General features: G+C 36.9%; 2 protein-coding genes across 3 annotated transcripts; both read right to left on the bottom strand.

Moving 5' to 3' along the window:
- Nucleotides 1-1126: 1126 nt before the first annotated feature.
- On the bottom strand, nucleotides 1127-7461 carry LOC110824055 (Pre-mRNA-splicing factor 3). 2 transcript variants are annotated; one of them, XR_002541477.2, is made up of 7 exons: nucleotides 6638-7461; nucleotides 5223-5510; nucleotides 4585-5052; nucleotides 4301-4495; nucleotides 4068-4222; nucleotides 2243-3429; nucleotides 1127-1728 (listed from the first exon to the last, which is right to left on the bottom strand). XR_002541477.2 is itself a non-coding variant. In XM_022054573.2 (6 exons), the coding sequence occupies exons 1-6, from the start codon at nucleotides 7343-7345 to the stop codon at nucleotides 2556-2558; spliced, it is 2688 nt and encodes an 895-aa protein (XP_021910265.1). In that variant the 5' UTR covers nucleotides 7346-7461; the 3' UTR covers nucleotides 2155-2555. The 2 variants fall into 2 exon arrangements, 1 of the variants encoding a protein (XP_021910265.1); XM_022054573.2 differs by lacking the exon at nucleotides 1127-1728 and having other exon boundaries at nucleotides 2155-3429.
- An 823-nt stretch (nucleotides 7462-8284) lies between these two features.
- Nucleotides 8285-11623, bottom strand: LOC110824025 (Protein kinase superfamily protein). The gene is made up of 2 exons (XM_088212971.1): nucleotides 11202-11623; nucleotides 8285-11048 (listed from the first exon to the last, which is right to left on the bottom strand). The coding sequence occupies exon 2, from the start codon at nucleotides 10954-10956 to the stop codon at nucleotides 8506-8508; it is 2451 nt and encodes an 816-aa protein (XP_088069097.1). The 5' UTR covers nucleotides 10957-11048; nucleotides 11202-11623; the 3' UTR covers nucleotides 8285-8505.
- Nucleotides 11624-16073: the final 4450 nt, after the last annotated feature.

The following is a 16073-nucleotide window of genomic DNA, read 5'->3' as shown; positions in this document are numbered from 1 at the left end:
TAAAAAAAATAATTTTATTCTCTTAAAGTTATACTTTATTGTAGAGTTTTTTTTTTTTAAAAAAAAAAAAAAAATGAGCGATGATTGGGGAAATTGATATGATACAATAAAAACCATAAGTAAATGGTTGAGTAAAAAAAAAAAAACTACAAACTTGAATTATAACATAAGAAGCTAGATAGAATAAAACTATATAGAGGGTGCAAAAGTAATTTTCTTTTTTTAATCAAAAAGAAGAGAAGGATTGAAGGGGGCGGGGGCACGCATGGATTGTGTTGTTAGTTGTTAGATGTCATTCTTTTAGCGTTTCTTCTATTTTAAACTATTTGCCTCTATGGTGACAACAAATTCAATCCCACAAAAATTCCCCATTTGGGTTTCCAACGGAATTAGCTTCACTTTTTATCTTCCTTCCATCTCATTCTACATCACTTAACTAGGTACCCTATCTGACATGGATCACCATACCCTTTTGACTTTGTCCAAATGAAGCTATGTGAGGATCACTCTCCTACACTTCACTTAATTCTATGTTAAAAAATTATTAACTTTTAGCATGGATATTTTCACCCATTTAAATTCTTTTTCACTACACCTGTAAACCCTAATCCTTTTATCTTGATTCTTTGTTTGGGTAATTTCTAGAATTTATGGCTCCATGTGAATAATTATTTTCTCAGTTGATTTTGATATGGCCACCTATTATACACGTGTACATTTCGAATTCATGAGCCACGTGATTAACATACCTAAATAATTCTTCCTTCGAAGATCTTATCTTTTTTTTTTCTCTTCTTCCAACATTTTAGCTGGCTAAAAACAAAAGCTTGACCATGGCGCCTAAGAGGGTGATGTAATTTACTATCGATAATGTTGACACAAAATGACTTCTTCTGATATTCTGAATTTCTATGATTTGGTATTTTATTATTATAACATATAATAATATTATTTATTAAGTTATTAGCTTATTATTTTTCTTAATTTTAATTTTTTTAATTTTAAAATTACACGTATATACTTGTTTTTTTTTTTTTATAAAAAAGATCAAGGTGGACCGTAGAGACCAACAATTAAGCTGTATATAACTGGAAGAAACATTATATGAATCTAACTCAAGCCTGAATTAATATCAAATTACCTACAAGCTCAGTTTTATTTGTTTATTTATTTTAATAAAATTGTCATCCTTCCTAATTAAACTAAGAATATATTCAAGTTCCACGAAATAACGAACTTTTACAGAACATACCCCAAGATTAGACTGTTGGGTCCATAATGCCAACTTTGAATCACTGTATCTCCAAAACTCTTGACAAGTTTAATCACAAAGTTGAAGCACGTAATTTTGGTGGAAGCTTCCTTCTTGTTTCTCCCTCCCTCGTGAAGGCCTCTCCAAACTCAGTAACTATAAGCAACATTCTTTTTCTGGAGCACTAAAAGTCATTTTGACAACTATGTATTTCAAGATAGGTTTTTCTCCTCTTGTCTATCCATTTAAACCCACCTACGTTAGTCAATACGGTATTTAACTGAACCATAACTATATGAACAAAACCCAGATGAGTATATACCACATAAGCACCCCGCCCAATATAAACAAAATTGGAAGACAACAGCAAATTTCAATCAAACCTCAAAACTTGAGGTGCCGGCTAAGAACAATCTTAACTTTCAAGTAATTCAACGGTCTTCAAGCTAATTGATTTACGACTCTCCTACCTCACCCTGCAGTAATAACAGAATGAGACAATTCCATCAGTTTATATGAGATAAGCATGCCCTTCATAGGTAAATAATGATGGCTGAGTTCCATGTCTGCCAACTGTTCATGTGAGTGATTTTCCAATGCTAACGGCTAAGGTAACGTATGGTAATCTATTATGCACTGGTGGTCAACCATATCTTCCCCCATGCAACAACAGTTGCATTACCAGACAAGACGACAAACTTAAGATTTAACACCTAAATGATCACTACAAACAGCATTAGTCAATCTCTATCTCATCAGAGGATTGATTAATCTAAAGGTACCACATCAAATAATTTGCACAGTAGAAAGCAAGGAAGTTGTCAACAGAAACTAACAAAACTAAAACTAACTTGAAAAAAGAAAAATAGAATAATAAAAATAACAAAACTAAGGCCCAGAGGTTTCAAGCTAACAGAATTCAATAAGAATATACTATAAACATGTAACAGACAAATTAGAAAGGAAGACAATTACAAAAGAAAGGCAAACCTTGTTACTGGTCCAAAAATGCCTTAGGAAGTTGCATTCAGTAACAAGTCTCATCCCGCTGATGCAAGTTTATGCCAAAGCCCATCAGCAGAAGGCTCCAGAAACAAAGGATTAGAAAAAATTCACAGGTGCCAATGCATAATACATCCCAATAACGAAATGCACCACCACGTAGTTTCTTTTTTCTTTTACAGGTTTTATGACTCTTCATAGCTTACCAAAATATTGAAACCACAGAAGCTCAATTTGAAAAAAAGCTAAACCAATAGTAGCAGCAGAACTCTTTCAAGAAAGCATTCAGCTCCAGTTGCTTCTAATCCTCTGAGAAGTTAACAGCGAGATCCCAGTAGTGACCAACACCAGCATCCGCAAAAACTTTCCTAGCAGCAGCTTCGGTCATACATTCGTGGATGTAAAACCTGTTAAAACACTGCTTCGCAACACTACCTTGCCACACTAACAAACATTTATTGACAGGTTTATCCTCATCTCCATCACCACCTTCCTCTTCCTCTTTCACAGATTCTACCCAGTTGATACGCCTAAGCATAAGCTTCCCGTACCTCTTAATAGATTTGCTTCCGCCTTCAACAACAACAACACTAACTTCCTCAGAGATCACTGCACATCCTGTCAATCGGTTTTCTCTTGCATTAACATCGACTTTATAACGTGCCTTTGGATGTGAAAGATCATTTATCTTGTAAACTGACACAATTGTCTCAAGTGTATTTGAATCATCAAAAAGCTTTCTCTCTTTCTTTTCACGGCGCTCGGCAGGAGTGAGCTTGCGTGCAGTATTCCTGTCAATGTGTGCTTGCTCACGTTCAGCAGCAGCTGTACGAATTTCCTTTTCAAGTCTAGTAGGATCTTGTGTTGCTTCAGAGCCAAGAACTTTCATTAAGTTACTCATTTTAACCTTTGGTTTCGGGGGTTCAATCAGGCCTTGTCTGATCATTTCCTGTTTGTCTTTTTCCCTAGCTAGTCGCCGCTGGGTTCGCAGTTTTTTCTGCTCTTTCTTGGTTAGCTTAAGAGGTTGAGGTGGTGGTGGAGCCGGCTCAGCAGGGGGTTCGATTGGACGAGGATGTTCAACATAGATGGTAATCTTCTCCATCTTCAGTTTATCATCAGTTATGCCACCATCAGCTACGCCACCATAAGACCCAGTAACCAAAAGAGGCATGTCCCTAGAATCATGAATAATTAATATTAAATATTATGAAAGCAAACCGTATCAAATAAAATGGGAAAAAATCTTAAAAGAATAATTAAGTAAAATAGAGTACTCAGACAATATTACTCCTCCTATCTCTCGCTTTTGGTTGCAAATTTACTCACAGTCTCAAAATACAATTAGGAGCACTTTTTTTCACATTCAATAGTTAAGAAAAGTAGTTATTTTGTTGATTTGCAAATCCAGAATCATGTACCAGGAAATAGACTAAGAAAGCAGCCGCAGAGCATAATCAGAATTATGATAGAGGGCTAGGGTGCAATTCCAATTCATTATTCATCTACACTGGAACTGTGAAGGGGACTTGGGGTACAACTCCATAACACCCTTATTTGTTCAAGCCCAATTGATGATCACGTGGATCAAACATTTCATACCAGCTGAGTTAATAAATAGTGTAATGGGTTCATTGCAGGGACAAATGATTTCATTAATAATGAATCGCTCCAAATATAAGATAACACCAGATCAATTGTCCACAGTTTAATTTAATGGGTGTGAGCTGAAATCCCCTTCCACTAAATTATGTTAATTTCCTCTTTCCCTCTATCATGTAGCGAACCCCTGAAAATAAAAGCCCAATTAACTTACCACCACTCTATTTCAGGAATAAGATCCTTTGGCTTTTCCTTGGTTATGATCCGCTCTGACACCTCAATCAAATTTGGATTTATATCAGCCTTTGCCTTTGCCAGCTGTGCTTGCTTGGCTTTTAGCTCCTTTGCTCCTGCTTCGCCAAATTGACTCTGTGATAACAAGATAACTATGAGAACAGATAGACATATAGTAAAAGGACTTAGAAGGGAATAAAAGATTAGAAATACCTTCAGTTTAATTATCTCAGCCTCTTTTGACCATTTCCCTTCCTCTACAAACTGGAAAGTCATCCGTTTCGGTCTCAAAATCTTATTTTTGTTGATACCCATCCTTGCATCAAAGTGAGGATTTGACTCTGGATCAATATCAAGCTCAGGTTTTAGAATTTGAAATGCCTCTTTCTTCTGCTTGTTGATGTTGACCTGAAAATTTCTTGCAGATCATATTATAGTCAACCATGAGCAGACCAAACAAGAACAGACTGACCATCAAAATAGAGGAGTTAACTAACCTTCAAGGTGCTAAGATTGCTTGGTTTAGTCAAATTCACTACATTTCCATGTTCATCTATTTCCCTACCAAGGGCATCAACACGAAGAACAGGGGCCTTGGTAGGCTTCTGTGGAACGACAACTTCCGTCGGTACCTGTCCTGGGAACAAGTTGATGAGAGGGGCAAACTCAGGATCCTGGCGAAATCCCATCTTAGCAGCCAGCTCCTGCGCACGTTTAACAGCTTCAACGTTGGGGATAGTACTAAGACCAGCAAGACCAGGGGCATTTACAGGAGGCTTTAAAGAGGCTGCAGCAATAGAAGGTAAGACTGAACTTGATGTAGAGCCAGCAGAAATGGCAGAAGTGGGAGTCATTGATGGGACTGATCCCTGCACTGTTCCAGAACTAGAAGATACTAATTTTGCTCCCTCCTTCAATCCTGCATGTGGGCTAACATCTGATGTTGAACCAGCACCCTTGTTCAGCTACACAAATGAAAGCAATAGAAAATCTGAACTTGAGGGGCAATAATCTCACAAAATAAACAATCCCTGACAAACAAAAGAGAGGATAGGCCAGGGCGAGAGATAAAAAGCCAGTATACTTCACAGTACCAAAAATGTATTTTATAAGTACTCCATTATGCAGAACTTACCAATGGTATCTTCTTCAGCTTCTCTGACAATTCCTTCTGCATCTGCAAAGCTTTCTTAGCTTTTGCTAAAGCATCAAGCGACAGATTCCCACTACTTTTTCCAGCAGTTGAAGATGACCCATCTGTACTAGATTTTCCAGGAACCTCATGAGATCTGGTAATACTAACTCCCCTATTTTCATTTGTGGTAGAAATTGAAGATACCTTGGTAGGAAGAGGGTGACCGGGGACCAAAGAGTTTTCAGGCACAGTCCTTGATGCCATAGTGGCCGAGTTTTGAGCAGCACCCTGTAAATAAACAGGAATTATATTTATGTCAGACAGCAAATTTAGAAGAGTCTGAAATTGAGAAATTATCAGAGTTACTGATTCAGTATAAATATTCTTATCGAAAGAAACTATTGCCAAAAAGGTCAAACTTGTACATGAAAGAATTTTGTAACTAAAGCAACTGTACTTGAAGAACTTGCAGTTCCAGAAATTATTCATGAAACTATACCTTTCAATCAAGCATAATCAGAAATAACACAGCTTCTAAAAGCTGAAAGTTATGTTTGAAGTGAACATCTTCTAGATGCCTCTTACTACAAAGTGATCAGTGCAGCAACAAAAAGCCATCATCCAGGTTATAAATTTGAATAATAAATCGTGGTTTCATATTGTAAGTAGAAGAACGTTAATCACACAAAAGAATTTCTGATAAAGCACTGGATTGAAGTATACCCTATTAATAATGAAACGTATAACTAAAGCTTGGAATTGAAAGAAAATGTCCACATCCATACCTATATCAAGAAAGAAAGTGAAACATATTCCACAAGAAACAAGGGAAAGCATAAATTTTCGGGGTACATGATAACAGAAACACCAAAATGTTTTAACATCCTTTGGGCTTAAAACACTAACCATGAAAGAAAAATTTATAAGGACAATTGTTTCATCAAAACTTGAACCACAAAACATAATATAATCACCCAAACCAAACAGTCAAATAATATGGCCAAAGAGTAACTAAAATAACAAAATATCCGCATTCAACATGTGAAAAAGATGCAATATCGATTAACCATTTTAAGTACAATAAACCAGGTTATGTAAAATAAGGAAACTTACTTTCGTCCGTTTCCACTAGTATATAACTCCAGATTACTAGTAAACACTAAGTTAGGCTGAACAGCCAAAAAGAAAACAAACACAAAAGAATATAAATAAAGGATAAGCAAACTAGATTCAGGTTTCAAAAACTTTAACAAAACAGAATGCTTGCATTTCGTTAAAAAAAAAAAAATGTACAAACAAAAATAGGATATAAATAAAACAAACATAACAAAGATTTTATACTTCTACTAAACTAAATGGAACAAAAATAACAAATATTAAAACCGGAGAATATAAGTAGAAACTAGAAAACTCACATTCCTAACTGAACCACCGCTATTAACGTCCCCGTCATGGTAATTCACCTCTTCCTTTACCTTGACTTCCTTCTTCACATCTTCAACAACCCCAGCGTCCACCTCTTCCTTCACCTTATCCTCAAACCTCCTCCTCTCTCTCCTCTCCTCCGAAACCTTAGCCTTCTTTTCCCCATCTCGCCCCTCATTCTCTTCCCTATCTTTTCTCTTGTTCCTCGATACATTTTCGTTTTCTCTCTCCCTCTCCTCGTAAGAGTCCTCGCGCTTCACCTCCCGACTCTTCGCTCTATATCTGCTCCCCTCTCTCTCCTCTCGCTTCAGCTCCCTGTCTCTGCTCCCTTCTCTCTCGTTCCTCGGCTCGTGAGATCTCTCTCGCCTTGATTCCTTATCCCGAACCCTATCTCTGCTCCCCTCTCGCTCATTCCGCGGCTCGTGAGATCTCTCTCTCTTCGATTCCCTGACGTAACCCCTATCCCTGCTCTCTTCTCTATCGTCTCTGTGATCGTACGATTTCTCGGTCTTGGTTTCATAATCGTGAGAGCTTTCCCGATCTTCGCGCTTGGATGATTTGTGCTCCGATCGATGGTGATGGTGATGGTGATGGTGATCCGAGTCATGGTACTTCTCGTCTCGGTCTCGGCTTCGGTGATGCTTGTGTTCTCGGTCTCTGTCCTCTCGGGTGCGTTTGTTGGATTTCTCTTTATCCATAATCTAGGGTTCGGGGAAGGTTCAGTGCTCCTCCTCTATTTCTCCTTCACTATCACTCTCTGGATGCCCTCCTTTAGGAGAAATGGGAAGGACTGATCGGGTATAAAATAAGACCTGTTTGTAGTGTAAATAGAAATTTAAAAGGGGCGTCTTGGGCCGGTATCCCTGGCCCATTATTCATGGGCACAGAAGTTTTTTAAACCAAATTTACAAATTAATAGTTTTGATTTTCTAAAAATATGTATAAATTAGTAATTTTAAATTATCTAAATATACAAACATATCACTCATGGTCTTAGGTTCGGATTTACATTATCCATTTTGGATCATATTTAGGATAGTAAAAAATTTATAACTTCAGTTAAAATCATCTGTCTTATTAAAAATTATTATGATTTTTAACCGAATCTAAATTAAATTCAGTTATGACAAAAGTTTTTGAAATTGTACAGCAGGTTGGAATTTACATAGTAAAAATTTGTCTAAATTTAATTTAATATTATTTTTTAATTTAAAAATAAAATATACGTAATAACTAAAAATTATATAAAAGAAATGAACTTAATCATATTGAACCAAATCTGTTGAAGTATTAAATAAATGTTAAAATTAAAATGAACTTAATCAAATAATACAACCCTATATCATTAATTTTATATTTCATTTAAATTTGAAGTTATCTTAGATTTTAATTTATTGTATTAATAATCATTATAATCCATAATGTTCATAATATCATAATTTCTAAGATTTATTTCTTATTTTTAAAATTTAAAATCTAGAATCAATCTTTTCAGTAAAAAACAGAACACTAAATCAAAGTAAACCAAAAATTTTAGTTAAATCCGAAGTTGAATGAAAAACCAAACCCGATCTTTTTTTTTTTTCTTTTTAATCAAAATTTGGTTTCACCAAAGCATAAAACGAGAGGATGAAAAGTATCAAAAACCAGAAAATAAGAAGGCAAAAACCATAATGTGAAAAGGACTTATACATACATATATGTGGGCATATATATGTATATATTATGTAATTAGGATGAAGTATATGATCAAGCTAATCACTACAAAATGAGTTGCAGGCTGGAATACCCACAAACAAAATGACATGCTTCACACCCTTTGAACTTCACCCGTAATTCTCTCTGTACATTACAGAATCTACCTCATTTCCTCCCTCACCACCATTTGAGCAAACACCTTGCTCAACGAGGCACCTGCGAGGTCGCGGACGCTTGAACTTGTGGTAGATATACTGCTCGAGAATTGACTGACATGGCTAAGTAGCACAGCTTCTTCTTCTTTATGATTTGATCTTTCTGCAGGAGTCCCTTGAAGTTGCAGAGCATACTCCATATTCCACAAGACATCCCCCATTGTAGGCCTATCAATCCCACATTCTGCTAAGCATTTCTCAGCTATCTCCACATACTTGTTTAAAGACTCCGGTTTTACTTCTCCGACAAGGCAGGGATCTATAATTTCTGTTACCCGGCCTGTCTTCTGGCATTTCATTGCCCATTCCACCAAATTCACCTTCTCCCTCGGCAGGGAAGGGTCAATGACAGGCCTACCGCAGAGGATTTCAAACATCACCACTCCAAAGGAGTATACATCTGATTTATCAGTCAGTTGTTGCCTTGTCAAGTACTCTGGATCAAGATATCCGAAGCTTCCTTTAACGGCTGTGCTGACATGAGTTTGATCAATCTCAGGACCCATCTTTGAGAGGCCGAAATCTGCAACCTTGGCCATGAAATTCTCATCAAGAAGTATGTTTGCGGACTTGACATCACGGTGAATGATTGCCTTTGCTGAGCCAGTGTGGAGATAGTGGAGTCCCCTTGCTGATCCGATGCAAATCTCAAGTCTTTGTCTCCAACTCAAGCTGGGAAGATCTGAGCCATAGAGATGGTTCTTGAGCGTTCCATTTTCCATGTATTCATAGATTATAATTAGCTCATCTTTTTCATCACAGTATCCTATCAGAGACACCAAATGGCGATGACGAAACTGGGACAGCATTTCGATTTCTGTTCGAAATTCTGCAATTCCTTGTTGGGATTGAGGAGCTCCTCTCTTTACTGCCACTTTGGTTTCATCTCTTAAGGATCCCCTATAGACCTTGCCAAAACCACCAACCCCAATCACCAACTTCTCACTGAAATTATCAGTAGATTCTTGAATCACCGAAAGAGGGAAGCGATATCCAACCTTCAAATTGGAAAATGTAGCAGCTCCATTGGGGAATTTGCTTTCCTTATTGTGAGCATTACCAGTGAAGTCATCCTCAATTTGAGCTCTTTTGCATCTTCTGCTCCACAACCAGAAGACAACTGAAGCCAAAACAACAGCACTAAATAACCCAACAGCCAAGCCAACTATGACAGCAATTTTCAGCTTGGAGACTTTTAAAGCATCCCTTCTGGAGATAACAGAATCCAACACATCAAGGCTGCCCTTAGAATTATTTATCTTCATGATCTCCAACCCATTAAGAATGGCATTTGAATAGGGATCAAGAGCAGAAGAAGTGCCAACACTTACGTTAAGCAAAGTACTCTCCTTTACCCTTGCAATCACATCCAGAAAATATGGGGCACCTAATACATTTGATGTGAGATTAAGAAGATTAAGATGAGAAACTAACAATGAATTGACATAAACATTGAAGAACAGCAGTGGTACAGAGGCAGGCAGTATATCACAAAAGTGAAGCCGGACAAGGTACTCAAAACCCGGGTCAACAGGAAAATTCCATGTTATATTGGCAATAGTTCCAGGATCATCTTCAGAGTATAACTTAGTGGCAGTGCCATACACCCAAGAAGGGGCAAAAATCTCTGTTGTCCCACTAGTGGAATTCACAGCTGTGACATTTTCTAAAAATGTTCCTAGATTGTGATGAACTAGATAACCACCATCACCAATCCAAAGCCTCCATAAGGCATCAAGGTTACGATTCACAGTCAAGTTCCCCATGTTAACCCTTGCAACTGTCTCTAAAGCCTGTTTCCACAAAGCCTGTTTATGTCCCTGTGAAGCAACGAAGGAGGCCTCCACAGGAATGAGCTCATCAGGAAGTGAAAAAAATTCCAAGGCATTGACATAAGCAAATGAATTGGAGTGAGGAGAAAAGGTGAGAACAAGCTTATCAGAAGTAATATTCAAAAAGAATTCCTTCACAACAGGGCTAGATTCTGGTCTGTATTCTTTTATTAGAGTGAAATTCTGAGCAGAGACAGAAAACTTGGCCTTACTCAAATTAAAATTCTCAGCAAGGAAAGGGAAGAAATAGAGACGAATCAAATGGCGCCCGTGTTTTTGGATAGGGAAGGTGTAATGTGAAGGTCCATCAAAGACTATTGCTGTCTCAAACAGAACTGAATCTTTAAGGGAGGATATGGAATTCACAGGGATGCTTTTCTGGGTTGTGAGAAGATTGGAATAGAAATCATCAGAGACAAATGTACGAACACCTACTGATTTATTTGTGGAGGAACCACAGTCTATAAGGTAATTGTCTATAGGCTTAAACTCTAAGGAACCGGATAACAAACAGGTAATAGACAATATCCAGATAAGAAATGGAAAATCTTGATTATTCACCATGACCGTGATGAATTGCAGAGCTCAGATAACAGTAGAAATAGCTGCTTGACTGAAGCCAAGAAGCATCAAATTCTCAGATAACCATCAAAAGCCTGGAGAAAAAATTGGCATATATCACCATAAAAAACACAGTATACGTCAACAAAAAATTCAACCAACAAGACGAAACCAATTAGCCAAAGAACAAAGTATGAACAACCCAACAAGCGAAATGAGCAAATAAAACGAAATTAACAAAAGGGTACCTTTAAAATTCACCCGAAAATTCAAAGACATCCACCAAAAACCACCAGATGAAAGGACGAACTTCCCTTTCGTTGAGAGTAAATAAGAAAAGCAACAGAGTAAAAGCATGCGGCAACAACAGTCTTAATTAACTAATCTGAAAGCAACCCAATTTAGTGCCAACGATTTGTTTTGACGGATTCCTATGAATTGAACAGAAGAAAAGAGGAGGGAAGTTAAAAAAGTTAAAAGTTGCGTAAATTGTGTATAGAGGGGTCGGAAGGAGAAAATTAAGATAGGTCAAAAGAAGTTTGAAACAGACAGCCATTCATGATTGAAGAAAAGAGAAGTGTGACAGCTAGACGTTGATGATGGTGATCTCCCTCTCTCTCTCTCTCTCTCTTTCTCTCTCTCTCCCCCCATCCATCTGCATCACTCTCTGTTTGTAGCCAAAGGGTTGGTGTACTTGTACGTTTGGTAATTCGCATCATTAGGTGTTTTTTTTTTTGAAGTTTTTTTGGCCGTTAGTTATGAGATGATGATAGAAAATGGTAGGTTGGAGTAAGGTTGTGTTTGGTTATATTTGTTTAAATAAAAATAAATTACATACAAGTATTAAATTTTAAGTTAATAAATTAAATTCCTACTATTTTTAATGTTAGAAAATTAATTTGAGCTGTTGATTAGTACAATTTGATTAAACATTATATTCTATTAAAAATATATAAATTACAAATAATCACTTGCTAATTTGATGATGTTCAAAATCAGCAATTCATTATAATATGATATAGTTATTAAGATTATGTTTGAAATAAATTTTGATGTTTTATAAAATTTACTTGTAAATATATACCTAATTTAATTAAAAATAAAAAAAAATTTCCAACATAAAAAAAATTAAACCCATATTAAATTTTGATTTAAAATTAAAAGAATATATTTTAATATTTAACAATTATTCTAATTAAATTTCATGCCAAATTATCTTTTTATATTTATACAATTTAAACAGATAAATTTAAATAAACTCCGTAAAAATTATGGATCTAAAAAGCAATCATAACCCAATTCAAAATTATTAAAAATAATATTAGGAAAAGCATCCAAACGCGGTGTTAATCTAATAATATAAAATGTGGGGACAAGGAAGGTTCCTATATTTGTTCAAAAAAGAAAATAATAATTTTGTGCTTGAATTTTGATAAAATAATTAAAAGAAAAAAAGAATAAGAAAATGATAAAGACATGACATAATCCATTAATGTCTGTACTCTAAAGTGGGGTTATCAATCAGGTATACCATGCAATACGCGTTTTCCACTACCGTACGCACTATGCGCAAATATCGGGTGAGAACTATTTCCTGCCTGCGGCTGCTGTTTATACTTTGGTTTAGGCTAAAAGATTTACTTTTTCTTTTTTACTATTTATTTTTATTTTAATTTTCAGATAAATTAATTTCTCTGTTTATAAAAAAATATTTTAAATTTATTCTTTTTCTTTTATCAACGGCTAGTACAGCAAAGTTAAATATTATATCAAATTTTGACGATATATAATATTTTTTAATTAATTCGTGTATAAATTAAGTATTATGTTAAATGTTATACAATACATGATATGATATTAAAAAATAAAATTCGGCTAATAAATTAAAAAAAAAAACAATAATCAATCAATTAACTCATACCCTAAAATTCTCTTTTACAAAGAGAATCCTTTAGATGTCTAAATAATTTTTTTTAATATTTTAAAAATAAATATATATTTATTTAATTAAATAATACATAATATTAATTATGGAATAAATAAATATATAATCTAATTTTTTATCGAATAAGAATCATTTAATTAGTAAAAAATATAAAAATAAAATATCTTTTAAATAAATTTATTTAAAGATATATTCTCATATATCAAACTAATATATTAATAATTGTGAAAAAAATATTAAATATAATAATAAAAATTCAATTCTTATATTTTGAAACAAAAATATTAAACCAGACTAATTAAGATAATAAAATATATATTTTTTTAATTAAACTAATACGTATTTTTTTATCAAAGAAGAAAAACTAATACTTATTGATTTTTATTTTTTTTAATATATAAATTTGAATTATTAAGCTGCCTACTATCTACGAGGATCTTATCTTCTTCTTCTTTTTTTAAAATGAAAATATCAAAGGGTTTATTATAAAACTTTCTATAAGTAAGAAGACATAATATTATTAATTAAGTTATTTTTATTGTCTAAGTATTATATAATTATTAAAATATATATCGAAAGTTTGGTAATATTTTATTATATTCAACAAATCCAAACACTAATTGTAAGGACTAGAAAGTAGAAGAATAGAAAAAAAAAATAAAATAATAATAATAATAATAAAAACGACGTCGTTTTAGAAAGGGTCAAAACGACGTCGTTTTGAAAGAAAGGAAAACGACGTCGTTTTGGGATGTAGGAAAACGACGTCGTTTTGGGGTAGGCTGGCAGAGTATAAAAGGAGGTCGGGAAAGGGAGAAGGAAAAAGAGGAGAAAGGAAAAAAAGAGAAAGAAAAGGAAAAAGAGAAAAAGAGAAAAGGAGGGAAGGAGGACAGCGGAGACGAAGAAGAAGAGGAAAGTTCCAGAAGGAGAGAGGAGAGAGTCGGGGCGGAGGGGAGCGAGAAGGGAGAGGGAAGGAGGCCGTGGACGGACGACGCGACCGGCAGGAAGAAGGAAGATGGAAACGGGAGGTACGGTGAAAATTTGAGCTGTTTGGTGTGGTGTGTGTGTGTAGAGAATTTTTTTGCAGGTTGCGGCATCGGCAATGGCGCGACGGAGTGGAGCAGCGAAGGTAGGCCGCAAGCGTGGGGTTGTCCCGCGCGCTCACGGAGGTGATCGGGGAAGGAATGGAAAGTATGGCGGTGTTGGAGGCGTGTGGGGAGCCGTGGGGAAGGATGGGGGTGGTGCGGGTAGAACAGAGTGAGGAGGATGTGAGAGAACAATCTAGGGGGCGCGGGTGGGATAAAAACTCGAGAGGACAGAAGAGGTGTGTGCGTGGTGTGTGCGTGGGTGGGGATGTGGAGGGAGCCGCTAATAGGCGGTGATGTGTTTCCCCGAAATGCACGGTGGTGAGGGCGTGTATGTGGCGTGAAACGGTGCAAGCGGAGAGGTTAATCGCCCTAGGTAGGCAAAAGTGTATAAGAACCGGGAGGAGGCAGGAGGATGGGGGAGGTAGCGGGTAGGGGGCAGTGGGAGAGGGAAGGGAGCTGGAAGGTACGGCAGTGGGGACTAGGAAACAGGATTTGAGGGGGATTGGATGGGAGAAGGGGAGTAATGTGGTCAGTAGGAGTTAGCAAGTTAGAACGCTTGGGACTAGCATGGTATAAGGGGAGATGGGAGCATGCGGTTTGGGAGGGGAGATTTGGAGGCCGTTGGTAGGGGCGGGTTGAGTTGCCGATGTTGGTGGAGCGGGGAGGGGATATGTATGTGAGTGTGGCCTAGCAAGGCCGAGAGGGGTAGAAGGGTGCATGAGTCACGGATGGTGGTGACGGGAGGTGGAAATGTTTGTGTGTGTGCGTGGCCCAACGAGGTCGAGAGATGGAGGAGTGAGTATGAGTCGCCGATGTTGGTGACGCGAGACGATGGTATTTGTGTGTGTGTGTGGCCTCTTTAGGTCGAGAGGTGGAGGATTGAGTATGAGTCGCCGATGTTGGTGACGCGAGACGATGGTATTTGTGTGTGTGTGTGGCCTCTTTAGGTCGAGAGGTGGAGGAGTGAGTATGAGTCGCCGATGTCGGTGACGCGAGACGATGGTATTTGTGTGTGTGTGTGGCCTCTTTAGGTCGAGAGGTGGAGGAGTGAGTATGAGTCGCCGATGTTGGTGACGCGAGACAATGGTATTTGTGTGTGTGTGTGGCCTCTTTAGGTCGAGAGGTGGAGGAGTGAGTGTGAGTCGCCGATGTTGGTGACGCGGAATAATGGTGTGTGGGTGTGTGCGTGGCCTATTAGGTCGAGAGGTGGAGATATGGGTATGAGTCGCCGATATTGGTGACGTGGAATGAAGGTGGTTGGGTGGGTGTGTGTGTGGTCTCGTGAGGTCGGGAGATGGGGGAAGAGTGTATGAGTTGCCGATGTTGGTGACGGGAGTTAATGGATGATTGTTGGGTGGGTGGGGTTGTTTGGTCGTGCTATTTCCTTGGAATAGGACCTTGATAATTAGTGTAGGGAGAGGGTTATGAGTTGTTGGGGTTGGGTAGGATAAATGCATATAGACATTTCTGGAAATTCTTGTCACTGCATATTACACTTACAACTTGATTTTTATCGTATTGAGTTATGTGAACTCACTTCTCATCATTCACAGGTGGAGTAAGGACGGAATTGGGATCCGAACGGCTGGTAACGGAGCCCCGTCGGTAGTGCCATAGGGCACAAGTTTTGTTGTGATTTAAAGCAGTTTGAAAGGATGGTTTAGTTTGGATATTGAATATCTAGGAATGTTTGATATTGTATTAGTATGTGTTGTAGAGGTGGAGATGTATGTACAATTGATTTGGAACATGGAAGGTGGACAAATTTCTCTTGTGCATGGTTGGAATAATATGGATTCGGTATTGTGTTGTATGAGTGCTTTATCGTACACCGTTAAAAAAAAAAAACGGGGTGTTACACTAATAATTTACTTTGACTCATATTATTAGAGTTGTTCTTTTACAATTTGCTTTTAAAATTAAATTAAGACACAATTTCAATAATTCATTTATGAGCTTCATCATTGTGAGTTTAAAGGGTACGAGTAGGAGAAACCAAGTGTAACAAATTTGACTTCAAAACTTGCACTTTCCTTCCAACTAAAAAGTTTCTAATCCACTTTAATTTCAGTCAAATTTATGTGGAA

This window comes from Carica papaya, chromosome 2, assembly GCF_054855325.1.
Source record: "Carica papaya isolate Zhongbai chromosome 2, ASM5485532v1, whole genome shotgun sequence".
NCBI classification, from domain to species: domain Eukaryota; kingdom Viridiplantae; phylum Streptophyta; class Magnoliopsida; order Brassicales; family Caricaceae; genus Carica; species Carica papaya.
The sequence above is the reverse complement of the archived record's forward strand: the minus strand, read 5'-3'. Positions and strand labels throughout refer to the sequence as shown.

Excerpts from the sequence above, each read along its gene's own strand:
- LOC110824055 (XM_022054573.2), bottom strand. The coding sequence starts at position 7,345 with ATGGATAAAGAGAAATCCAACAAACGCACCCGAGAGGACAGAGACCGA. Across the intron at positions 5,053-5,222 it reads AGCTGAAGAAGATACCATTG|CTGAACAAGGGTGCTGGTTC; the intron begins GTAAGTTCTGCA and ends TCATTTGTGTAG. Across the intron at positions 4,223-4,300 it reads CTGAGATAATTAAACTGAAG|AGTCAATTTGGCGAAGCAGG; the intron begins GTATTTCTAATC and ends TTGTTATCACAG.
- LOC110824025 (XM_088212971.1), bottom strand. The coding sequence starts at position 10,956 with ATGGTGAATAATCAAGATTTTCCATTTCTTATCTGGATATTGTCTATT.